Consider the following 27,713-nt stretch of genomic DNA (forward strand, 5'->3'; position numbering starts at 1 on the left):
AACTTTATGAAAATTTAATTTTCTTACTAAGCGTACTTCATGGATAGAATATAAATGTAGTGTTGTTTATCAAAATTATATAGTTTCTTGAAATTATTCTTTCATATAATCAAGTTTTCATCCGTTAAATAAAAAAAAATGATCTAGAGTTATCAAAGATAATAGGGTTTCAGTAAACTTTTCAGTATTTCAAACAGTAACAAAATCTAAGTGCGTACCATCCCTATTGCGTAACAAACAATCATGTTTAGTTAAAATCAGATTCTGAAACAACTTCAATTAAATACTTATCAAACATATTATAAAAAAGCAACTTTTACATCACAAAAGGTCATTAAAAGTTTGTCTAACAATATTGCGTTACGACATTTGATACATGTTATGAACATGTTCAATCACACAAAATGCAAAACATAAAACTATAACAACATTCATCACACATGTAACACGACTGATCTGATAATATTTATATGTATTACTAACTTTTAAACGTGGATTCACCTTATTAACAATCAAGTATAGTGCAAAAGGTAATCACATCTCACTCCGAGGTTTTATCTAAATCCATTACAAATTTCATTAAGATCAGAACAGCAGTTTAGACGCGAAAACGTATCAAACAGGGCCATCTTCCGCTTTTATAATAATTATATGCACAAATTTTATGTGAACTCTGGTTTAAATTTACAAAAAGTATCTAGTCTCGTAAATTCAATTCAAATCGATATTTCGAGATTATTTAAATTATATTTTTAAAAACTTCTATTAAAAATACTCTAACTAGTTATAATAAATCTTGGAAATAAACAAGGTTTTAGTAGAATATTGTAGACATAAAAAAGATATTCCGTAACTCTGAATTGTTTGAGTCAGGGTATAAAACATTAATCACGTTCCAACTGAAAATTAAGACCTCTACCTGCTTTTTTAATTCTTACGACGTTTACTTAAATAAGTAGTAGTGTTACCACTACCATAAATAATAGGGATGAAATAATTAAGTTCAACAAAAATTCCCCTTCACATAAAAAGGACGTATAAATTTCGAATATCTGCCAAATCATATGGACATTGATAATGTTGAATTCATTACACGTAAGCTTTTATAATATAGGTGTAACAAAAACAAGTGTATGCAGTGCGAATTCTGCGGCCAGGTACTAGGGAGTCAGCGGCAATCAGCTGGTATGCCCGAGAGGCGGCATTAATCAGGAGCCGTGCGACCGCGCGCAATATTCGCGCCGCAACGCATACACATACTAATGATGTATACTAATGACCTAAATAAATAATTATACCCGAATTTGTAGAACGGCTCGTTACGACCATAAAGTTACAATGAGATATAAAAATAAGCTTAAGTTAACGGAGCCTCTGTAATTTTATCTCGTGTAATTTGATACTTGTACGGCTTTTATTATTTGCTTTTTGTTAGATCGACTCTTTAAATTAAGTATCCGATACAGGTATATCAACTTTTTCATTTATCACTTTAGTTAATTTATTTTACAGAGGAATATGTAATTTAGTACATGTCGTCCAACATAACAATAAAACAAAAAAGGTATATAAAAGAATATAAAAAGGTTCCAGAGAATCCTAACAAGTCAAGCATTTCTAGACAATATCATTTAGTGCAAATATCATGGGAATAGGTTTCTTTTTCGACATTTTCAAGCACTTCTGTTGGCGTATCTTCTTAAATGCGTATGATGGATGTGTGGGTGGGTGTGTATGTGTGCTCGCGGGTCGGGAATTCCCGCGAGACGGAAGGAAGTGTGGCCGAAGCGACGCCACCTGGGACCAGGGGGGAAGGAGGGAGAAAAGAAAGGAAGGAGTATAGATAAAGATATGAAACAATTAATGTATACAATACTAAGCAGCGTCTATTTCATATATATCTAGTTCATGTTGTATTGTTTAATCCCATAAGTAAATAAACACTCTTAGTAATTAAGCATTGGAAGTGCGGTGGCGTCAGGTCGCGGGTCATCCCCAACGGGTGCTGATAATATCTAAATGCCTAATGGCTGCTGGGCCTGTGACGAATGTGTGCCTCCTCATCCCCGCACCCCTCATCCCCCACCCCCGCACGCCCGCCGTCACCCCCCCGGGTCTCACCCCGCGCCTCTCCACTATGTGATAATTCCAAACGCTGCGGCCGCGCCACCTGGGATCCGACAGGGACGAACTCAAATCCTTATATGTATTATGTATTCAAAATTGAGAAACCCATACGAACATTAAAAAATTCAAGTTATAATCGCCTTTGTTGGTATAATTCATTGGATATTTCAGATTTAAGAAGTTTTATTCTGATATATTCTCGAGTCAGCAATTAATACGTCCTGTTTTTTATTTCCATAATATGTACAATTAATACATCTTGGAAGTGTTCTGCAATGGTTAAAACAATTCCTTTTCAAAATCCAAGATACATTTGTTTATAGCAATCACCTCTGCGGATGTAGGCAGTGTCAACATCGCAAACAATTTGTAACAAGCTACTTGTTGAGGAATTCGGCTCGGTGTCTGACGGATCGAACGGAATTCCGGATGCACCCCCGGACGTACACCGAACATCGGCATTTAATTAGCCACGTGCCTGTTGAGAAGCCATCATTTACCGAAAATTATTCAAATTGTTCTACGACTATGTCCACATAAATTTTTGGAATTCTATTTCTAATGATTTTATATATTAAGGTAATAGTATAAAAGTAAATCGTCGAATGCACTCCCTGGTTGGAGTCTCTCGGGAGCGAGCCCACGCGCCCAACTTCGGGCTCAGCGGCGCCGACTGCCCGAGCCCCCTCCCGCAGAGAATACATTTGCGCACTCATGTTGGCCTAACAACGGAATAGCGACTACTATACAAAAATTACTCATTTTCCGATTACCACAAACTGAAGTCCTTTGTTGAGAAACAATTGAATATTCACAACTCAACCTGCCCGATGTAAACTGTTGAATCGCAGCAAAGGCGAACAATAAGCGATTTACTTATAAGACTGAGGGTGCCGTAGGAAATGGAAGCTTTGTCTTTTATATTACTTTTCTAGTAGCAATTGTTTTCAAAAAATACATCTATTTATGTTTACGTAATTTTTGTTTCAATGCTAACTCAAATGTTAAGCAACCGTAGTATCTATTGGTTTATTTTGTATGACTGTAGAATATATTTTTTACACATATATGACAGAATCAAAGACGAGAAATAATATTCTTTTGAGTCCCTAATTCTATATTTTATCTTGGAGAAAGATCAAAAATAAAATATTAAATTACTGTCCAATGAAAAATTTATACGATGAATTTTATATATTATTTCAAGTTACTCCAGCAATCTTATCTGCGAGTTATATGTATATAAAACATATATATAACGATATAAATGGAGTATCTCAATTATAAAGTTCTTTATTTTTGTTAATTTGAATATATATTTATAATATTACATATCATTTTGTTTTGCCAATCGTTATTTTTTTTAAGTTTATCCAATGAATATTCCTTGTATCAGCAACTCTGACATATACACAATATGCCATATTAGTTTTTCAAGAAAACAAAAAAATCACACTTTTTTAACCGGTTAATAAAAGGAGGAGGTTCTCAATTCGTCAGAATTTTTTTGTTTTTTGTTTTTAGGTTTGTTACCTCATAACAGTCGACTTTTTTTTAAACTGGCGCTTCGCGTTTGGCCCTATATCAATTTAGTCCGGTTGTGACCATGGCACCCATGCGAAAACCATATAAAAATATTTTAAAGAAAAACAAGACCTCAAAAAACTAAATAAGAATACAGGAATTGTAGAGCAAAAATAATTTTACACATAAATACTATTTCCTTACCTAACCTATCTAGTAATAAATTCTAAATATCTGCAAAAAAATCGACTAAACACATAATTTAGATAATATATATTTATTTATTTTTTAAGATAAAGCAACTAAACACTAATATATAATGATAGAATACTAAATAAGAACGACCTAATAGAATCCTAACACCTAATCTCATATAATAAAAAAAATTCAATATATATTTTTTTATTCTATACAAATTTCAGTTTACCGACTTTTCATTCTGTCCTATACAAGAAGGGATGGAAAAAAACATCTTAAATCTATACCATCCAGTACAAAGGTTTGTAAAGAGATTGTTTGTAGTACCTAGTAGGAAGAAAAAAATATTTCATAGAAATTTTAAATAAGTATTAGTTATGCCGTATAAATTTGTTAATTTATATCTGTAACACAATCAAGTTATAATATTCTTAGTTCACAAGTCATAATTTTAATACGTACTGGGTCTCGGAGGGAAATAGTCAAGTTCGCTTAATTGTTGTACACAGAACCCGCATTTATGAGTGAGTATCATAAAAAGTAAAAACTAAAATAATCTGGGGAGCGTTAAATTATAATAGAAACTCTAAACGAAAGGAGCACTTTAAAAACTTCAAAGTCATGAAAGATAAAATTAAGATGGCGGTAGGCCTCAGCGGCCAATTTATTTATAATCGCGGATTCAGAATTGGCTACGAATTAACATGTAAATATTTGAGGTCCAAGGAGTCTGGTAGAGATTTATCGTAAACGGCCGGAGATAAGCGAGGATGAGGTCGTAAAGTTGGGGTGGGTGGCAGTACCAGGCGAGAGGCAACACAGCACACCCTTTGACGAAGTTGTAAAAACAGTATTAAACCGCACTAAAAACGCATCACGGACTACGGTTAAGATGTCGCTGTCAAAACTTCTTATGCTACCTTATGAATTTCAACGAAGCTGTCGATGAAATGGCCTCCGCTCACTTTATAAAAGCCCTATTAAATCTCGCTGTCTATCAACATTTTAAGCAAATTACTTACTTTGGAGTTCTAATATATTTTGATTATGTTTTATTAATAACGGTATAAGCGTAAAATGGAAACTTTCTTATAAATGTTGCCTATTTATTTTTTGTTATGAATAGAAAATAAAAATCTTATAAGACATTTTCTTACCAGCAACATCTTCCACGTCACGTCTATCTGCAGACTTCCTTAAGCTCTCCGTATCTTCAGCATCTAAAACAACAACAAAAAAACTTTAACACCTTATATTTATTAACTTTTTAATGTTATTTTACAATCATTCATAAAATTATACACATGTCTAACAACGTATCATCGCTTGATTTAATATTAAGCAACATTCCATGTATCTGCCATAACCCCTGGGAGTTCACGTGCAGTCAAGACGATATTATAATATAAATGCGTCCAGGTCGATGTTTATCTTTCCTTTTACTCAAAATAAAGCGAATGTCTTTTTAAGCAAGGAAGGTAGGATGATAGGAAGCTTTGAACAGACGAGTCTTAAAGTATCGGCGCATCAATTAAATAAGACTAATGCTAATTTAATATTTTTTTATCATAGTTAATATAAGTGTCTTCTTATAGGTAGAAGTAATTATTTTGTAAATGTACGAAATATAACAGGCAATTATGGTAAACGGAATCTTATTCAATCCATGCTGCTATCATTTTCGTATGTGGTATTCGTCACTATGGGTCTATACACATATTAATGGGGGATTTACATAAATTATTATAGCGTTAGTTTCTGTCAGTGTTGTATGAGTAAACGCGAGTGACTAATCTGACGATAAATGATCTCGGACGGCTTGCTCACTGAATTGTGTCCAGCCGCGAATGCATCTGACAGGTGACTAAGTGCTGGGTGCAGACGCCACCGCAACGGCGACTCAATCAATCTCCATTGAATTACTGCATTGCTAGCGTCGCTTCCGTACCAAGTCCTCGATACTCACAAAACATCGCTAGCATGTCCAACCAAATTATACGTTATGGTTACTAGACGTCGGATAGGAACTAATTATCATAATAAATGTATATGAAAGAGAGTTTAAACATTTTAAACTAGTCTTTTCATCACTTGTACGATATATAATAACCAATATAAAATTGAGGTATTTGAAAAGATATGCCACAATAAATTACCGTATTATGCCTCTAAAAGAATCGATAAATTTACAATAATAATGAAAATCACATACAACCCGACAAAAAACATATCAACGATAATATTCTATTCATTCGCACTACGTATTTCATACATATGACCGCAATTCCATTATAACTTATCACCGATCAAAGTCAGTCATCATAAATTTCGTGTGAATTTTATTGCCACTCAATGCATTCTGTTCACAAGGCAATGGATGCAGCAACGATCTGTCATCAGCAAATCGGCGTGCACCCATTGCGAGCCTTCGCTCGTACGTCATCCCTTATCCTAGACCGTGTGTCAACGTCACTGGATACTACGCTGCAACTACATAATATGCAAATGAGATATCTGTATGTGGCCGCATAGGCATCGGAGATATGTTTAAATTATATATATATATGAGAAAATAACTAAATTTAAATTATATTACATGTGAAATGTATCTGATAATCATTCTAAAAATTTACCTTTGACATTCGTATCCGCCATATTTTGATCTTCTTCCTCCGCCATTTTGTTTCTTTCTTCCGTATTTGAATCTTTTGTCGCTTCATCGCCATCACTGATATCACTTTTTAAAGCTTCCTCAGTAACATTTTTTGTTTCATTCCTTTCAGACCATAACTCTTCTTCCGCTAAAAAAAGGAAAATAAATATATGATTATATAAATATTTTACCTTTTATTTTATTTGAAGAATCCTATTAAATATATAAAAGAACAATTTCAAAGAATATCCAAAAATAACTATGATTTCTTATGGACGCTGTTCGGGTTATAACAAAGGATTTTCTTTACTTCAATGTCGTTATAGCGCTCAGTAACCAAAATTTAGTATAGGACATCAGGTCCCCTTACAGCGGACACAATTATGATAATATTGTCATACACATTGATATTATTATCAAAAATAGGCTATCCTTTTCTAAATTCGTATTGAAGAAGTTTTATATTGAGATTCAACATGTGTATAGAGTAATAAAAACAAATTCCCTCACTCACTCACTCACTTTTTAATTGGCTGTGGCAGAATAGAAAAGTACAACTTTTACGCAGTATGCTATTTGACGGTATTATTACGTCACGTCCTTACTTTTAAACGAGTTACACAGATTTCGACAAATTAAGTACAAGCCGTAAAATACGTCATTGTGAGTCAAATATTCTGGAAATATTTCACTCTGACGTAATATGTCCAAGATTTTAGCTTTAAAAATAGTAGATTATTTTTTATTTTATTACGTATCTCGATGAAGTAATATCAGGTCAACTTTTTTTTCATATGTACCTACAGTTTAATAATAAAACTTTACCGCAGTCCAGTGAAAGTTGAGGACAAGATAAAATCACGCATAATCTGAGCAGAATCTGCGGTAGGCAAAGGTAATTAATACTATGCCAACTATTCTTTAATCTGTATATTAGGCATATTCTGTGTTGAATAACTATAAATTATATAAAATATCTATTTTATAAAAGAATTTTCATTTCAAAACTGTACTATTTAAATACTGGAATGAATTCGATTAATAAAATAGTATTTACTTAATACAAACGGATTTGGTTCACCTCAGGTGGAAATAAATAAATAAAAGCTAATTATGATAATGCAAGCAGTGTAGACATGCGCTAGGAAGGTGCGCGCCCTTTGGGAGTAGAAATCAGGGGCTTGCAAGTATTTGTTACGATGTCACTATGGGGATGTTCCTTTTAAAATTTTCTTTTTATATTATTTCATATATTGTACTTTTTTATCTTTCATATTACGTTACACTCAAAAATGGTTTAAATGTTTCAATTACAAATCTTTATTGCTTTTTATTATATGATAGATATGCAATTGTAAATTACTTTATATGAACTTTTTGATATTATCAAATTTAGGTTATATAGATTTTATTTTTCTCAGTTCCTCCGACATTAAACTGATATAATAATCTATGAAACTGACACTATTTAGTCGACCTACATAACAACTAATTCAGTACAAGACAATCAACGTCCGCAATTTATATCTTTGATTTGAAACGTAACTTCCATAAAACTAACTATTAGGCTGCGTTCTCACCTAATGGAAACTTCAAAACAAAATACTTCGGCATGATTTATTGATACTAAAAGTTACTTTTTCTCGACATTTTCTCGCTAGGTCATGTCTAATGAAAACACAGCCTTAGCGTTATAATTAGTACCAGTCTGGGCGCGGGTGGCGTGATTGCGACCCGTCCGCTGCACCTCAACGCCAAATAATACTTTTAAGCTTTATTCTTATTTATGTTTACATTTAAACAATTCTATAACAAAATTAGGTAACGTTATTATTTTTATTATCTGTGAGCTTGAGGGCTTTTAATACAATTTTTAATAAATAATTCTATATATCAATTTATAGTTGGAAAGTATTTTTGTATTTATTTTAACACTTAAATTTTATTTTTTGCCATTAAATTAAGTTGGTATGTCAAGGTTGCTTTTTAACAGCCGGCACAAAAATAAGCCTATTATAAGTTTGACGATGCTATCTGTGTGTGTGTGTGTGTGTGTGTGTGTGTGTGTGTGTGTGTATCTGTATTGTCTGTGGCGTCGTAACTCTCCAACGGATCGACAAATATCAATGTGTTTTTTCTTTATTTAAAACCCAATTTTACGCGGTTTTCCTTGGCTATGATTGTTTCCAATCGTAGGCCTAAAATGTCGTACATTATTTAGAATCTCTTTTTCAAAATGATGTAAGGCATTTTTGGCCAACGATAACTCAATTTTGCTTCTGACTATGGTAGTATAGTCGTTAAATGACAACGCGTTGGGGATTTCTTAAGAATTTATTTTTAATTTTATTGTTATTTCTTTTAGTTAATCGCAAACTTTATTGAAGATGCACTAATGATATTATATATCTTCTACAGTTTTTTTGTTATCAAACAAATATTTATGAAAGAACAAAACAGACATTTATATTTTGCTGAGCACTTACCGTAGTATAACTTTTGAACTAAGATGTTAAGGCTTAAACAATATGTCTTTAAATATAATATGTGATTGTATTATTTATAATCTACCTTTCCTAATACAACGTTTTACAATAATGTTTTAGTAGCCGGAAAGAAAATAAAAAAAACGTATAACTAAATCCATACAGCCTAATTTGGCGTAATTTCTAAAAATTTCCTTTTATATTAAATTTTTCTCTATAAACGTATTTTTATACTCTGCTTTTTATATACATGATGTGTATTTTTGACGAAAATTTGTTTACTTAAAATAGTTTAATGTTTCGTTTTATCTTTAAAAATGAGCAAGTGGGTATTGTTAAGCAAGTTGAACTGTTTGGCATCGAGTGCGATAGGCCATCATAACTCCACTTCCAATGCCCCGCTCGGGACACATTTAGCACCAAAGCGCCACCACTACTTTGCCAATTCAATTTTCTTGCTGACCGTATTACACTGTATTCCTTATTATTCTATTTCATTTTACGTATTTTTAGTTCTATTAATCCATCTATAGGATACACTTACGTCTTATCAACAATAGCATGAAGCTACAGCTATTTAAAAATAACTATCTATGTAGTGTAGTTAGAATTGTAATTACTGTTTATATAATATGATGTTGTTATTGAGGTTTGTTAAGCGGTTATATGTGACAAACGACCTAAGGCGACCTTAACTATAATTGGGGAGCAACCGAGGGTATAATATCTCCACTCTCATTCACAATACCTTGGAAACTTAAATTTTAATGGTTCCTGAGGCCTCTGTACACCTATAGTCCAAGCAGAACATTAATTGCACTAAAATTTTTGAATAATGCCAACACACCCAAAGAGTTTTTCCTATTTTTATTTAAAAGATAATTTGTTGAAGGGTTTTCATAAAACTATTTTTTTTCTGTAGGTATACAAATATTATAGCAATTTAATAATTTTGTGATGGATGAAATTCTATCTTAATGTCTATAATATATTCAAAGTGTTAACAAGAATAGGTAAATGTAGAACTGGTTATTATCAATTAAAAGTCGAACAAGTCGTCTGTTATTTCCATCAGGGAGTCTGCCGGGAGAGCGGGTTGTAGGGAGTGAGGTTCCCAGGAGAGCAGGCGGCATTGCCTGGGCCAGCTCCCGCGGGACGAGGCGTGGGCGGCGAGAACTTCACTCCGCAGGGAAAACCCCCCACATTGGGGGGGACCGTGATATTTTTAAACAATATCTCAGACGAAACTTCGTATACTATGTATGCTGGAGACTAATAAAATATACACATAGTCTCAGTGAGACTTTAATTTTACCGAAATGTTTAATATATACTGAAACGTGTACTGTGACCTAATTTTTTCACACTTTTCTTGTGTAGAATAATAAACTCGAATGACATTGATGACAGATGTATTTAACAGTCAATAAACATTTAAAAATATATTTGCGACTCACTGTTTCATTAAGTTTTAGTGAATAGATGTAAAGATGATATTATTTTATAATTATATAACAAAAAAATAAAAAGTTAAGTTACTTGTCTATGCACCATCAGAGGTTATGGGCGTGACAGTTAAATGATGCCATAATCTAACTGAAATTGCCATATTAACTCACACTTTCCGTTTTACTGTTCCTAACAAATGAAGAATGATGAATTAGTTAACATTATTCAAGCGAATTTTTGTTTTCAATGTTATCTAAGCGCTAAAGAGGTTTGAGTTATTATATAAAAAACAAGTAATAGTTGGTACCAATTAACTTAAAATAATTAATTACCTGCTTGAAATGTTTCTTTCCTTGATACTACATAAATATGGGTGATTGTAAGTAACTATCTGTTTCAAATGGACTGTAATGTTAAAAGAAAAAAAAATCTTGTTATTGCAAATGTATACTTTTCAGTATCAAAAATGTCTAATGTAAAAAAGAAAAGATAATATATTAAAATAATGTGAGTTAAATTATCAAAAGAAACCGTTTTAATCATGATTTATTAAAAAAAAATCTAAGTTTTTATAAAAAAGTAATGCTTTTTCTTTCATGGGCACTGTATTTCAAATTTGACCTTTCATTCATATTACGCATACAAATAAGGTAGCTTTCAATTTGACTGAACGATTCGTGGTTAATGAATATAACATTAATACATCTTTGTAGATAGCTACCTACACCAGACTCGTGTGGCGGTGTTTTTGCCTGTTATGGATTTTTTTTTTTCGTGAAAACACGTGAGTGATTTATTGAAGTCGACTGGGAATAGGAAAAAATAATGCTTGGTACTGTTAACAGATTGCGTTAATATTTTCTCCTTTATATTTTCTTCGCAACATAACGAATATGAAAATACGAATAGAAATCATTTGTATTATTATCATTTAGTTAAAAAAAAAACTGAAATACGTATACCGTGTCACACAAGTTAGTGTCACATTACTGTCATAGAGGAAAACTCAAACGTAACACCTCTTTAGTAAAGCGTCATATAGGGTTGTGATAACTAATTCGTTCATTAAAGTTTAAACGATCAGATGGCTCATCGCGTCCGAAGCTCGGAATCAACATAAAACTGTTATGATATGGCTTCGAATTTCCCATTGCGCAGGGCGGTGTGCGCCGCCCAGGGGAAATTTCGCGGAGACTCTCTGCGGGCCTCTACAAGTTTTATGGACAACCCCACGCCCGACGGCACCATCAACTTCTTATCGTTTCACATAACAAGTGTCGGTAAATAGCGAACATAATTACACTTCCACACCTTAAGGTTTTCTTTTCTTATTCGAATTAAACACCCGCAATTTATTCGTGTGAGCGGTTCGCTAGTATTCTTCTTAATGGCCAGTAATGTAATTAATAAATAAAAAAAATATGTTATCTTTTCTTTGTAAATAATGTTAAAAATTTCTAATAGTATTTTGCGTTTTTATTTTACAAAATGTACGGACAGTTAAAAAAGTTGACAAATAAATCCATACACCCGGACCTCCATCAAAAAGATTAAGTTTGTTAATGCGTGTTATTTATAAAAACACGTCTGCAAATTTATTCAATATTAATAAATGTATTAATAAAAGTAGTTTTTCTCACCTCAGAATGCTATTCGAATATAAATTTCTAAGATAACAATTTAGTTCTACTAAAACCATTAAGCCTTTTCCGTATGTATTCTAACAAAATAGAATGCGAAAACATTTTTTTTTTTTAAATTAATTAATAATTTTCTTTATTACTACTTCTCAGATTTCTAATTTTCAACTTCTACTTAATCATACACGTCAACGTTCTTATTATAATTAAATTAAAACAGTTAATTTGTATACAAATATATGATGTATTATGATAATTTACAACAAAAAATAAAATATAACCTCCCCCCCATTAGATAGCCATTTCCTCGTAGAATTTAATGTAAACAATTCAAGATACGACACATTTTAACAGCAGATCCGGGAGCGGAGAGGATTAACATTTTCAGTGGATATAAAATTTTAATTCGTTGACAAGTGGGACGCGTGCGAGCTGAAATTGACATATTATTGGACCCATGTGCACCAAGTACCAATGATGTTACGTTTTAACAAATCACTGAAAATATTTAACGTATTTAATACTATAATAGCAAACACGTTTCTCACTGTCTCCGTTCATCCCACTTGAATAATTTTAAAATTCACTATCATGTAACATGTAACAACAACAATAAGAAAACAATGAATCTAAAACGAATTCCACAGAATTCCACAGTAATATATAATAAGCTAGAGCTGTTGAGAACATGTGATGTTGTTAACTTAAGGTATCGATTTGGTGGATAGAACTAGAGCTAGTAATGCGTCCCGAGTGCACAGGCTGCGATTGCAACTCCAGGGACACCTAATGCAATGCCTATCCTTGAAGTAGTAGGTACAACTGATTCCCCAGCCTAACGCAGCTAAGACTTCACTGCACTGAGCACTAGATGACATTTACAAGTTAATGTATAACATATTAAGAATGAATGAGAACACTAAGACGCTGTAGGAATATATGCTAAAGTTATAATATATATATTTGGTTATATATTTTTAATATGTATCTTAGGAGATAGCTTCCTGTACAAGGTATGTCAAAAAAAATTAATTATCTTGATTGTTCATAATAATTTATCAAACGGATGTATACATTATTACATGGCATTGTTTTTGGGCCAACGATTCGGTGCTAATGCGAATTAAAATTTGAAAAGTAATTTAATGAAAATCTAAAAGATCTCATAAAATATATGAGTTTAGTCACGTTATGTATAACTGCAATTGCTATATATAATAATAATGATAATTTAAATAGATGTTTATTCTGTAGCTACTCTTCAAGTTAGTATATTTAAGCGAACATATATCTAGCATTATGCGTAAATTAATCGAGCTTTAAGTGAAACACATATGCGGTGCTGCCGCGGCAGCTGATAAAATGGTGATATTAGGGCTCCGGCCATTGCAGCTCGGTCCATCACCCGACACTAGCGGACAGGATCATTTTTAACACTAGGCCTTCGGACTCTGTAAACCTCGCACGTCGGTTTAAATTTTGAATATACGGTCATTTTAATAATTTTACGTAGTCTTTAGAATATAATAAACAAATTACTGCATTAAATGTAATTAAAAGGTGAGAAACTTTTTGATTTTATTTAATTGTTCCTTCTGCGATTTTCTGAATAACTTTTTAGTTTTTTGATCGGCATCCTGAATGCTTACCTCAAGTTTGTACCGCTACACAACATACAGAGCGTTCCCAGTTTTTCAATCATAAATCTTCACCCATTATAATGCAAACACATGTTATTGAATGAGAAACGGCAAACGCTTCGTATGTAACGTGAGGTAAACTTAAATTAAGTATGTTACTTTCAAATCATAAGTCAATTAAATTTTCTTCTAAATATTTAAAACTACGTTTTATAGAAGTTCGTTAAAAATTTTAGCGACATTTGGCCGATGAGTGGCAGTAACCAATAAAAAAATATATATATTTATTTGACTTATGCCACTGTTGCGTAGCATAAAAATCTTATTTTTAAGAACAGACAGTTAAGTTTTATTTATATGTTTACATTATAATCATCATCATCATTTCAAATTCACGGACGATGTTATTAAACGAATGTACAAAATTTATCAAGCTAAAACAAAACCGCATTCGTAAATACGTTTTATAATTTAGCTTTCTTTTCCTAATGTTATGATTATTATTACTAGTTATACGAATATTTTTTTACAACTATTTTATTATAACTATTCATTTACGTAATGTTCGTAACTTAAGTAAATATCCTTTTTTATATCATACGGTGTCAAGTAATTCTTCGGTTGCGAATTACAATAGGACATTTTATTTGTAATTGAATGAATGCTCTTCTATTAACCGAATGAAAAGCTGTTATGACAGTTCTTCACGACTATCTTTTGTGATAGTCGGACTTGACAGCGCTAAGTGCTAACCGACCTGCGGACAGTTGAATCTGTTCGTTGGTTCTAACAACGGGAATTTTCTAAACTACCTTGTAAATTTATATAAAACAAAATCTATTAGAATTTTATGTAACAAAATTATAATAGCGATACTTATTTCTTTCTGAATTCGTTTATTTATATATAAAAACCAGCTTGTATTACGTGTAAGGCGCTGAGCAATTATTTATATTATCTAGTAACGCAGCTGAAAATTGCTGTAATAGAAATATTATAAAGCAACGTTGATCAACTTACGCTTTAATGATCTCGGTTTTGCTTGTTTTCTTCTAGACATGATCTGTTTTACACATATTATTTACAAAGTCACAACAAACTATAACGCAGCTGAATTACAAAACATCACGAAAAGTTTATCGGCTAAATTCTTTACGTATCACGATACTGAGAGCGGAGGCAGACGGGCGATTCACCCCGCATACAGAGCTTACTGGCGTTGGCGCCCAACAAGTGGCAATAACAATATTGTACTCTGCCGCGCAAACTCACATAAGACTTTACTTTGTATTTATTTCTTGCACCCATCTGTTCGGAACTTTCTTAATGGAACTTATTGTTTTTAACACATCCGTAAATACTCACTTCATTAAAGTTAATAGTTATATATGATGAAGTATTCACCTTTAGTCTAGTGTAACTAATTTATTCAATTCACAATAACAATTTGAGATGATACATGCTGATATCACAACTCTTTATATATTTAAATTACTAATAAGAATCGCTTAGTTAAATTGTAAATTTGACCTACAATACAAAAATATATTTTTAAACAATAATAGAATACATATTTACATACAATTATAATTATTTCGAATGTTTTTATTTTCTTAACATATTATTTTCGAAAGAAATTGTGCTTCTACTAAACATACAGATCCAAGTCTTAGAATACTTTATTGATAATAAACAACGTAAAAGAGAGATGTCTAACCTCGTTTATAATGATTTGTTCTGTCATAAAAAAAAATATAAAATAATTTACTAATATTTCATCATAATTTTTATTATTCAAACTCTTACAATGATATACATACACATATATTAATTATATATTAATAGACTGATATTAAAATATATTTTTTTAATCCTTCAAAATCTTATATAAATCAATTTAATTTATATAAGATAATCTTACACAAACCTTAAAGTGATTAAGAGAACAAAGAACTATTTTTTTTGTAATCATCTTACAACATCTTGTATATTATTAAAAACATTTCTTTTGTATGTATTTATATGCGAATAACGAAACGCAATACGTCACTGCAGTATGACGTCTTGTAATGACGTTCGAGGTCAGCTGTTATTGCTAACTGGTCTGTTATGAGCTTGTCAATTTTTCAATGTCAAATTGATAGTAGGAAGTGATTTGAAAATTCAAATTCAATTAAAACCAAAATAATTTATAGAATGTGAATAAAATTTCCATATAATAACAATATATCGGTTTAAAAACATGGCAGCTAATAATCTCCCATATGAGGTACGTGTTTTAAATAGCTCCTTCCTCTTTACAAAATATTCTTTTGTTTGAATTTTTTGTTAGGTACTTATCTTTTTTTCACGTGATGTTATAATATATTCTATATATTAAAGGCGTAGTATATTTTTGTTCCTTTTCAATGTCTTTATTTTAATAAGTCTTATATTTTAATATCCAGTACAATATAAGCTTAAAGGATTTTTTTTTACAGGTCCTAGTTTATCTTTTTAAATATTTACCAAATTCTGACAGAAAGGCGGCTAGCGAAACTTGTCAATCTTGGTATCTCGCCGCTAATGACTACTACTTTTTAAAAAACAAAACTCTTGTATTTTATAGAACAGACTTGCTAAAAGAGGCTTCACCACTGCAAGTAATTGAAAATACAATAATACCATATTACAATTTTATATTCAATGAGGTAGAACTGTCCCAAAAGACAAATTATTTTTGGGAAAAAATTGGAGAAAACATAAGAAGTTTGACAATAAGAAAATGTGATATTCATGAAAAAACTATTGATTATATTTTAGAGAAATGCACAAGCATAGAAACATTGAACATACAATGCTGCAAGGAACTCTTTATGTCCGGATGTCTATTGGAGAAGACAAACGGTGTGATAGCCAATAGTTTTAAGAACTTGAAAAATCTAAACTTGTCTGAAAACAAATATATAACCGATGCATTATTCTATAGGTTTGTCAAATCTGCACCAGAACTAGAACATCTATGTCTATCATTGTCCCCAATACAATTCCATGCTGGATTTGTTAAGAAATTTTACTCGCAGACTACTAATATATTTGAAAATCCATCAGAAAGTGTTTTCACCTTCTATTTTGTACAACAGTTTATATTATCGAGGGCGAATAAAATAAAAAAATTAGTATTTTCTAATACCCTCATTGATGGCGCCGGTTTGAAGCAATTGTCTGAAATTCCTGATTTAATGCTAGAAAGTCTACAGTTAAATACTTGTGACCAATTGACAAATGCTGGAATTATTTCTTTGGCTACACACCAACATTCTTTGAAGGAACTAGATATTGGTCTCTGCACAAGAGTTACCGACCAATCTTTGATGTACATATGTAATAATCTTGTTAATTTGGAATATCTGAATATACAGAGATGTAGAGCCGTAACGGACTTAGGTATTGCGGAATTAAATAAGCTTAAAAAACTGAAAAGGGTTAATATTTCTCAATGTGAACTTATCACAAAAGACGGCATAAAAGTGGGATTGTGTAGTGACGACGAAAATCTCATTATGGAAGAGTTAGATATAAACTCATTAAACAATATAGAACAAACCGGTGTTATTATGCTATCGGAAAAATTAAGGAACCTGACATATATGGATTTAAGCTTCTGTTTTAATGCTGTGACGGACACAACCATACAAGTGATATTTAGGAATCAAATAAAATTACACACATTAAAAATAAACTACTGTGATAAAGTGTCGGATGTCGGCCTTACTGGGATGGGGAAAGTGGAGTCAGAGGGTGACGATGATGGTCCCGTTATGTCCAACTATGGTGAAACTAATTCACACAGCAGAATACACCTAGGCTCTAGGGCTGAGGAAGAAATAATTCGCGACGCACAGAGGAAGCGAGAGGTGCAAAGAATGTGTGAAAAATTAACCATGGACTCTTATACCGGATATTCATTGGCTCGCATTAAATCTCTTAGGGAATTAAATATCAGCGGCTGTAATAGAATAACCGATGTCAGTTTGATATACGCTTTCGCCTTCAAAGAACTCCAGAGTTTAAATTTAAGCAGATGTCAACAAATTACTGTCGATGGAATCAAATACCTTGTTAGAAATTGTCCAAGCATTGAATATTTAAACCTAAATGATTGTTACAATTTAAAAGATGATGCCGTCATTGAAATCGTTAAAGGACTGCCGAGATTGCAATATCTGGAACTCAGAGTGAGTGAATTACTTTACATTATACACTCTTCATCATGCACTATCCCTATATTATGATTTATGACAGAATTGTAAGAGATTTTTTTCATTGCATATTGTACCTTATTGTTTCAGGGTTGCAATCAACTAACCGATAAAACTTTGGAAGCTATTCAGGAACATTGCAAAATACTAAAAGTATTAGATATCCAGGGTTGTCACAATATATCAACTGAGTTAGGATGTGCTATAGGTTCTTTGCCAACCCTGCATACTGTATTAATGTCGAAACCGGGACCTTATATAACTGATGGTGTCAAGAATAGGGCTCCCGCACCACCCTTATTACCGTCTTTGTTGAGAAAATTAAGATTACATTAAGGCTATGATTATAGTTATTATGTTTGTATTTTAAATGTTTCTTTCCAATTTCTCTTAAAGTAAAGTTCTTTTATAATTTAACAGAAATTAATATATAAGTGTTAAAAATAGTTGGGGCCGTATAAAACCATTAACGTCTATAAAAAAATTGTGAAAATAATTTAACATAATTAAAAAATAGTCTCTAGTCAAAAAATGTATAATTTTAGGTTTATTGTAAGAGTGCGTGTTCACTAAGACAACAAGCTTATATAAAATAAGACAAGTCGATTATATTTGATTTTTACATGCCTTTTTTTCTAAATTGGACAATTTCGAAGACGAATCTGGACATAGTTGGCAAATAGATAAAAAACCAATTATTCAAGAAACGGCAATTTAAACTCGGATATTTTAAAGTGGCCTTCTAAATTTAAATCAGTTTGATTATAATTTTTCATAAAAATGGCGGCTGATTCTAACCGTCTGTCATCCATCTGTTCACGCACTAAGTTATTGTTTTACGACTTTAATGCCTTGTGTTTTTGTCGACAAAAATTTTACTTTTATAATTATAATTGTATTTAAAGCATTCTTACATTTTATTTAAAACACGTTGTACAAATTTGTTAATTTATTTTTGTGATTTAACATTATTTTAACAAAAATCTTAGGTTGTGTACAAAATGTCTTATTTTAATACGACGTACTTTGAAATATATTTTGTTAGCTATATATGTATTAATAACACCAAGATCCTAGATTGTAGCTGTGATAACACTACTTAAATAAATCTTAATGCTTTTATAAAAATAATTTATTTCCGTTCTTATCTCCTGTGGGTTATTGTTTTATAATGTTTGGACTCTTTTTGTATTGAAAAGATAAAAAAAATTAATGATTAGCATTTAAAAAACTTCAAAGAAATCGAGTGAAATGCTTGGGAATTACTAGATGACTTTGTCAGTTTCTATTAAAGCTGTAGCTTTTATAATAATTAATGTATAAAATGTATGATAGAAACATCTTTTGCTATATCGTGAAGAAATATAAGAAAACGTTATCTTTTTTCCAAGTTCAACTTGAATACTCGTGTACATTTTTTTTCATTAATATCTTAATGGTTTAATTGAATATATATTATCTTAATCAGAGCTTAATGGACAATATGTTGTCATCCAAAAGTATGACTTAGAAGAAATGAAAAAATTATATATTGCGCAATATTTTTTATATTAAATAATCGTTATGTCTTATACCTTATGTAATTGGTATGGCTTATGGTGTGGACACCGCCTACATTATAATTGTCTATCAGACATTACAGGTGGAAAGCAAAAAAAAAATATTTGAGGCGCCTGATAATTATCCAATAGCAATGTTTCTCATCGTATTTTTGCATTAATGACAAGGATTTTTCTAAAATATTCTTATATTCACAGGTATAAATAAAACAAGTATTTAGTTTTTAATTTACTTTAAAATCACTTATTACGATAATCACACATTAATATTATATATATTTTAACAACATTTGTTTACATTATTTAAAATCATGTTATTAGGATAACAGGTACCTATAATAGTAGAAAAATATGAGCTAGGAATAATTGTTTAATTCGATAGTAAATACGAAAAAGAACCGAGGTGTACGCGATTTTATTTTTTATACAAAAATACTGATATATAGTTTCCTTATAAAATTTAGTTAACGTTGAATCTAAGCCGATGACTAATCAGGAAAGGATATGTAATAATTTTTATTATATCAGTCTCGTTTTAAAATATAAACTTCAATATTTATGTTAACAGAACATTTAAATAATTACTTTTTAATTACATTTTTCCTATAAGGGGAAATATCTCGTGGTATTCGCGGTCATATTTGTTCAATTTTGATGAATATCACATATTGTAGGAAAATAAATTAAAAGTTATTTTGTTTTATAAAATAAATTTTGGTTTAAACTTATCTCGGTCGGACGGCGGACAAAAGCAGGAATAATTTTTAGTAGATAAAAAAAAACCCACATCACATAACACGATAATGGGTTAAAGTTGAAAAAAAAGTCAACATTTAGTTATTAAATTAACCACCAAAAATTTATTTACTAACATATATTATACATCTTAATGTAAATAAAACTTACACATTAACAACTAATTCATACGTATAAATACAAAACAATTTTTTTTTTGTCACCAATATATTTTTTAACTTTATATTTTTGTACAATATTTATATTAAAAAAAATTTCAACACGCACGAATAAAACAATCAGCAGTCGCACTGCGCTTAATATTTAACTTAATATATTATAAACATTTTACAAAAGAAATGCTTTATGTCACGGAACGACATTTCACATTGTGATGTACAAACGAAGCAACTTATCATTACAAAATATCTGCTAATATGTCGCATGAAATATTATAAACAATAAAAACTATTATTAACATTAAATACACGCACATTTACAAAAGCGCATTTTATAATATTTATATACATTCTCTATATTTTGTTCATCTTAACCTATCTCCTAGGTACAGTGCTGACCACAAGTCACTTGTATAAAAATATGAATCCTGTTAAGGCACCAAGCAGCACAGACTATATCTATGTATATATAATTTTGTCCAAAATATTACATTTTACATTACATTTTTAGGTACATTATCGGTATTTTTTTTACTGTTTTGAGCCAACTTGGCACCTAAAACCAAAGAAAATTGTTTTAGTATCTCAATCTCAGTCATTAAATCTATTTTCTTTCGTTTTCAGTTATAAATTTGGTGCCCGTTACATGTTATTGATAGTTCTAAGTACATGCTCAATTTTAACATGTTCCACAATAATTTAAAAACATATGCAAATATTTTTAACAATAAATGTAAAGCAGCTAGTAAATGCTTAAAAGAGTAATGTTAAATTATGTAAACAAAAACAAAAGATAAATCACATTGTTTCAATATAAAAAAATACGGCATAATATATTTTCATTATAATAACAATTCCACGAAATGTTCAGTATGGCATACAGAGCGAGAATCCGATTGTCAATAAAAAAAAAACAACTCGATTCTTCGACCCGCCAAACTTTGACATTGACATTAGTCGTGCACTGATAGTTAATAACCGCTAACTATAACTTCTCATGGTTATATTTCAAGGTCTCGTATATGATGGTGACTGCAGTTGTACTTGTGGTGTATTCAAGGTCGAGCTGCTGGGACTCGGGATGCAGTCTTGAGAGTTCTCGCCCTCCAATTCCGGCATATTTATATCCTCAAAGTCTGGAATATTCTCTGTATACGATATTAACTGATTCCCTTCAGCTGAAAGTTACCCAAGAAAATATTCTGTTAGTTATCACCTGACGCTCATATTTAGCGACGTTCTAAGGCATTCCCGGTATTGGAATGTTTTAAACTAAATAAAATTGTTTACGTTATCGTAATATTTTACTTTAAGCCTACTATTATATACCTATGTATCCCGTTTTTTTTTAATAACAAGCGATCAAATCAAAAAGTGCTATCATGCAATACAGCAACTAATTTTTGATAAGTCGTAATATATTTTAAAAGATATTTTCAAAAATTAATAAACACTTCGTTCAGCAGATGATTTACAAAGAAAATTAACATTGTAGAGTAAATTAAAAAAGGCTAAAAGCTATTCCATAGAACTAATCAACTGAATGCATACGAATCTCATAAAAAATAATGTAAAAATATACTTAAATGGTAAAACGTGTCCTTAATATAACATAAAAGCTACATTGAAATATTTAAAAACAATAATATAGCCTGAACTACGTTTAAAAATTGTAATTAGAAATAAACCAAAACATTACTATATTTATATAAGAGGTCTAGATATGTAGTGGCGACACGATAAAACTAAACTATCATTAAAAATAAAATAAAAAAATAAGAAGCCCCTTCCGTCCTACTAAACAATATGTGACCCTAGAACGAGTTCGCTTGGTCAACTAAAAACCGACAGTTCCAGTGTCGAACATTTCAAAAATTCGTAAAAACAATAAATTCGAATGAAAAACTTACAAACTGTCCGTATCAAATACGACGTAACAAACTCAAACTACGAGTCACTGGATATCTAATTTACATGCGCATAACATAAAGCATATTTATTTCCTACATTAAATACTATATAACATTAATACCGTCATCTTCGAATGGGCTCTGTGCGCGTGTGTCGTCACCGCTTACATTCGTTACCTCACCTTTCAGCTTCATAGCTTTAATTAAAACATTCATATATAACATACGCATTTACATACTAATACTATACTAAACGCGGAATCATATCCGCTCATACACCCTAATATAACCTAGCTATTATTATTTTACACCCATTACCAATGTCCACTTTCATTATTCCATACATTGTTGTAGTTACTTTGCTTGGGACGCATCGCTGCTACCGATCAGCCAATCAAAATCAATCATCGGATACTGTTTGGTTGTATCTACAATTAATATACAAGTAATGAAAACTCATCAGTCCATAGTTATATACATATATATTTATCAACCGAAGCCTCCCGGGGACCAGCTGTACTGAAATGGTTTTATATATCTAGCTAACTTTATAATTTAAATAATTCTATTTATGATTTACTGTTATTTTTATAGATCAATCAATTACCACGCGGGTATCTCTCCGATGCTCTACAAGCCCCGTCCGCCTCCATATTCCTATTATATAATTAATTTGTTTCTAACTTACCGCCACTGCAGGTCTTAGCGCGATCATTCGACGGATTGTAAGAGAGTCCATAGAAAGGATCATCTGATCCGAAAAGCTGAAAACAGATTTTTTTCAAACTAAGATTTTTTTTTTATATTTTGAAACAAAAGTCCCTTTCAAATAAAGATATATTAAGATTAAATATTTTTCAGTTTAATTTTATTTATTACATTCTGTTTGGTATGGTGTGAAACTGTAGGTCTTATGCTTTCATCAATCTGAGGACAATACAGAAGTTAATTTTATAATCATTTTAACTATTCTTTCAATATTTAGCTAATACATTACATTTTAATCATTGTATACATATCACATAATATAAATAAATAGCTATTTATTTATTTTGGTTCAGTACAGTCATATCTATAAAATGACGAAAGTGATACGAAACATCGTTCGGCATTGTAAAACAGCAAAACCCGTTATTACGTAGCGAATGGCGAGTGTTTTTGAGACGGCGGGCGGCAGTCGGCACAAGGCTCAACACGCGTTCCCTACACGTTGGTTGCAACGTGACTTCACAGCGCTGCCAACCTAACGGCTGTAAACGTCAATGTACACGGCACAACATCACTGATCTACACAAACACAAGTTTGAATGATCGCGCCATACCGTTTGTTGTTAGTTGATACTAGTATATATAAATTGCTAACTTACCCCTAATAATGTATTTGTGTCCAACGCGTAAGTATCACCTCTCAACAACTCCTTCAACGAATCCAAATCCGTTTGCATTGAATCCAAATGATCGTCGATATCGTTCCTGAAAATGACATTTTAATATTTCTTTTTTTTTTGTCACCGTATATAAATTATCCTACTTATGTAACCGTTCTCAGAAGGCCATAATATTATGATTGAATCATATACCCTTAGCTTCTGAATTTTCAATACATTGAAATACTAAACAACAATATTAGGTATGCAAACTAGATTTATGTATTTATATGATTACCATCGAATAACCATATCAATCGAGGACGTACTTTATATGCAGTTTATGAACTTTTTTCTTAAACAAGACAATTGTAAATGACATAAGTTTCGAATTTAAAAAGAAAATACTGATATTCATATATAAATATTAGTTATAATAAATATTATCATAATAGCATATAGATAAAATTATATATACATTTTTTATACACAAAATATATTAATAAGGAGTTCTTTCACATTTCTGGTCAGATTATAGAAGCAGCAATCTATAGATACTTATCAAAATTATGTAACTATAATGTAATATACTTGTATACTGTTTTATACACAACTACTTGATATTTATGTTTTGATTTGACTTCTCAATAAATATTTATAGCGGACATCTTTCCTGTTAGATTAAAAAAAAAGCATCAATTGAACGTACTTGTTGGAATTTGATCCAAACAGGGAAGTTATATCTTCCCGATTTTGGCAGTTATCTCTCCTATACCTGAGTATTAAAACATATTGTATAATAGATTTTATAAATAATTTCTGGTCATAATAAATAGGATGTAGTGTTTATGATCTACTTTACTAAACACAAACAATGTACTCACACTGTCTGCTGCCTGTTAATATTAGAGTTATTAACGGTGGCAAGTGTCATATTGTTCCAATCAAAGTCGTCCTGCAATTCAGTCTTGATGTCGGCTAGGTTCAAGCAGCAGGTGTCGTTGGTATCCTTCGACTTTTTCGACTTTTTCCCACTCTTACAGTCCAATGGTTTCTCTATTTTTATATTTACACCACCTAACATCTTGTCTTTGGCTGAGATGACCTGATCACATACCAGATCCTGCAGAACTTCCTCTGTAGCCGCCACATCACTTACAGAGTCGTCGCTAGCGAAAATCTCAGCTGGTAGCTTAAAATCCGCTGATGGGTTTATAGAGTTAAAGTTGCTTGTTGACATTACATTTTTGTTCGCTAAAATACTTCTACAGTTGCTTCGAGCCTTCGTCTTTGATGTGCCCGGTGATATTGTTATGTGGGCATTAACATTCTCAGCTGACTGTTGACCTACTGGAGACACAGATGCCATTGTAGGGGATGGGGGCGAAACTATGGGCTGGGTCTCACGTTTCCATAAACCATTGGAATTGACTATAGGCAATGATAATCTTGAACGATCTATAGACATTAAATTTACAACTATTTTAGTAATTACTTTTTTATATGGTATCTGATTTTTGATTTGATATTTTTTTTTTATAAACGATTGTTAATAATTCGTCATGACTGTTGAATGTGTTGTTAGTTGATATTTTATAAATATAAGTACATACCTGTTTCTAGGTCTTCACCGTCTTCCATTGTTACATGGTACCGAGAGGATGTTGTTGGATCAGAGTTATTGTGTGAGTTGGCAATAAGTGGGTTGTTTGCTAAATCAACCGACACAAAGTTATCGTCCAATGAATCCTGAGATACTTCATTGTGCAATGTGTCGTCATGTACCAATTCATGTATAGTGGGCCCATCCTCCTGAAATATACAAATGTATGTCTAAATTGACCCCAATATATTGTACACAAATAATTTTCCATATCATCAACATGGATTGAGATTTAAGAATAATAAGAGTAAATAACGCACCAAGTTTTCTTCACTTAAATCTTCCAATGCAATGTCCTTGTCAATTTTAATATTCTTAAGCCTACCAGGGTATGAGCTATCACCGCAGTTATGTGCCGCGTTATTAATCATCAATTGATATGGCCTCTTTACTCCAACATTGTTACCAGTGGAACTGGGAGCTCTTGATGGTTGGACCAACGACATCAGGAATTGTATGAGCTATAACAACATTTACTTTAGAAATTTATGTAACCTAAGACACATATTGTGTAACCAGACACTCACATTGTTAACAATTTGTTGTTGTTTAATATGCTTTTGACGTAGTATTGCTACTTCCCTCCATAGCGCCTCATTTTCTTGCTTCATCGCACTGAACTTAGCGTCCAGACTCTCCTGTTTCCCTTTCATTTGCTTCACATCAGCTAACACTTTGTTCATTATTTCTGGCTTCAAAAGAATTTTTTCACCACTTTCACTGCTTGCCACTATAGACTTGGGATTGGCAATTTTTCTTTTTATATGTTCCAATAGATATGCATGTCCTCTCATAAAACAGGGATGTGAAAACTCAATTTCATCTTTTTCATACCTCAAACCACCATTTTCTACTGAGGTTATTTTATGGAACCCATACATATTCAATTGCCTGATGAAACTAGCCATATTGTTGTGTTTATAATATAGTGGTAACAGCTCCCTTGCAAAATCAGCTTGATTCTTTATAACAAATGTCTTTCCACTCTAAAATTATTTGAAAATAAATCATATGTTTTATTTATAATTACACATTTTGATGATCTATAAAATAACCAATTGAAATTTTTATCTTATGTTTTTCCTTAAATAACTTTCTAAAAAAATTGTAACATATGGCATGCTGTATGTTTACTGTATCAATTTTTTTTTTAACATAAGGGAAAAGATGCGGGCTCAAACATATTTTAACAGCATATCCATCTGTTATTTTAATTTGTATATACATTTAATTAATCAGAAATTAACATTTTATAACTCATGCTTATAATTTTCTTTCTCAGTGACAAAAATAAAACTGTTTTGCATATTAGATTGAATGATCATGAGTTCAATCACCGGCCATGAACAGAAATCAAAAGAAAGGACTCATTTGCCCCAGCCTAATTATTAATGGAAACAACCCCTATTGATGTAAAAAGGATTTCTATTCAATGTTTGTTAGCGAGAACCTTAGAAGTTTATCACATATATGGTGATAATTTGTGTTTAACATTTTATAAGTGGTGGTATGGTGAAATAGTATAGCACTAACTTAAGAGCTAATGGAAAAGTACCGGCCCACCTCCACAAAACAAAGAAATAAAATAAATAGACATAGAACATTTAATAGTATGTTTTCAGTAAAAGTATGCAAGTGGTGAAAGTATGCGGCTCCACAGCAACCAACTACGGCACGAATCTAAGAGCATGGTACAAAACGTGACCTGTAACTATTTATTTATTCGGTGTTCAATGACGAACTGTCACCTACGTTTCATATAGTTTTTAGGCAATTAAAAGAAGAATATATATTCATATTTTGATATGGAAAACGAAATTCATATTTCTTCTCAATATCACAGAGCTTAATTGTAATTTAAATAAGAAAACTCACGGGACTCCAAGATATTAAATGATTCGTTTCTGTATCATTTAATAATTTCCACAATTTTCCCAAAAAAGCGGGGACACTTGCCCCGATTTCCACAACTGAACGCATTCTGATATATTTTTAGTACGACTAAACTACACTAGGTATAAGAAAGCTTGTAATATTTTTGTTATTTGTGAAATACGTATCTACTCAAGAATCGCCATTTAATTTACTAACACATTTACAGTGAGCACAAATACACAAATGAAAAATGTTATCAATAACAGTGCACACATTCAGGGGTAGTGCACACATATGTAGTAATAATGAATAATACCAACACTGCCATAATTGTAGGGAGTCGTTCATTATAAGATAATTATTATTGTAAAATATCTTCAAAACTAATTATGTATCGGTTAATTAATGTAACATATTAAACGAATTATTACAATATTAAAATATTACAGTAAATAAAGTTTTGAATT

The 27,713-nt window shown here is 31.4% G+C and overlaps 2 protein-coding genes across 11 annotated transcripts; one reads left to right on the plus strand and one right to left on the minus strand.

Moving 5' to 3' along the window:
- The first annotated feature begins 15,829 nt into the window (after positions 1–15,829).
- LOC116779086 (F-box/LRR-repeat protein fbxl-1-like) lies at positions 15,830–19,071 on the plus strand. The gene is made up of 3 exons (XM_032673249.2): positions 15,830–15,986; positions 16,198–17,934; positions 18,049–19,071. Exons 1-3 carry the CDS (start codon positions 15,960–15,962, stop codon positions 18,292–18,294), a joined length of 2,010 nt encoding a protein of 669 aa, XP_032529140.2. The 5' UTR covers positions 15,830–15,959; the 3' UTR covers positions 18,295–19,071.
- A 1,278-nt stretch (positions 19,072–20,349) lies between these two features.
- On the minus strand, positions 20,350–27,487 carry LOC116778302 (heat shock factor protein). Of its 10 annotated transcripts, none has more exons than XM_032672292.2 (11): positions 27,247–27,487; positions 25,899–26,357; positions 25,632–25,832; positions 25,322–25,520; positions 24,593–25,058; positions 24,418–24,483; positions 23,709–23,814; positions 23,221–23,268; positions 23,030–23,105; positions 22,464–22,538; positions 20,350–21,609 (listed from the first exon to the last, which is right to left on the minus strand). In XM_032672292.2, exons 1-11 carry the CDS (start codon positions 27,349–27,351, stop codon positions 21,440–21,442), a joined length of 1,971 nt encoding a protein of 656 aa, XP_032528183.1. In that variant the 5' UTR covers positions 27,352–27,487; the 3' UTR covers positions 20,350–21,439. The 10 variants fall into 10 exon arrangements, with proteins under 10 accessions (XP_032528183.1, XP_032528153.2, XP_032528168.2 ...); XM_032672262.2 differs by having other exon boundaries at positions 24,593–25,166; positions 27,247–27,486; XM_032672317.2 differs by lacking the exon at positions 22,464–22,538 and adding an exon at positions 22,660–22,769 and having other exon boundaries at positions 21,468–21,609; positions 24,593–25,166; positions 27,247–27,486.
- Positions 27,488–27,713: the final 226 nt, after the last annotated feature.

This window comes from Danaus plexippus, chromosome 6, assembly GCF_018135715.1.
Source record: "Danaus plexippus chromosome 6, MEX_DaPlex, whole genome shotgun sequence".
NCBI classification, from domain to species: Eukaryota; Metazoa; Arthropoda; class Insecta; order Lepidoptera; family Nymphalidae; genus Danaus; species Danaus plexippus.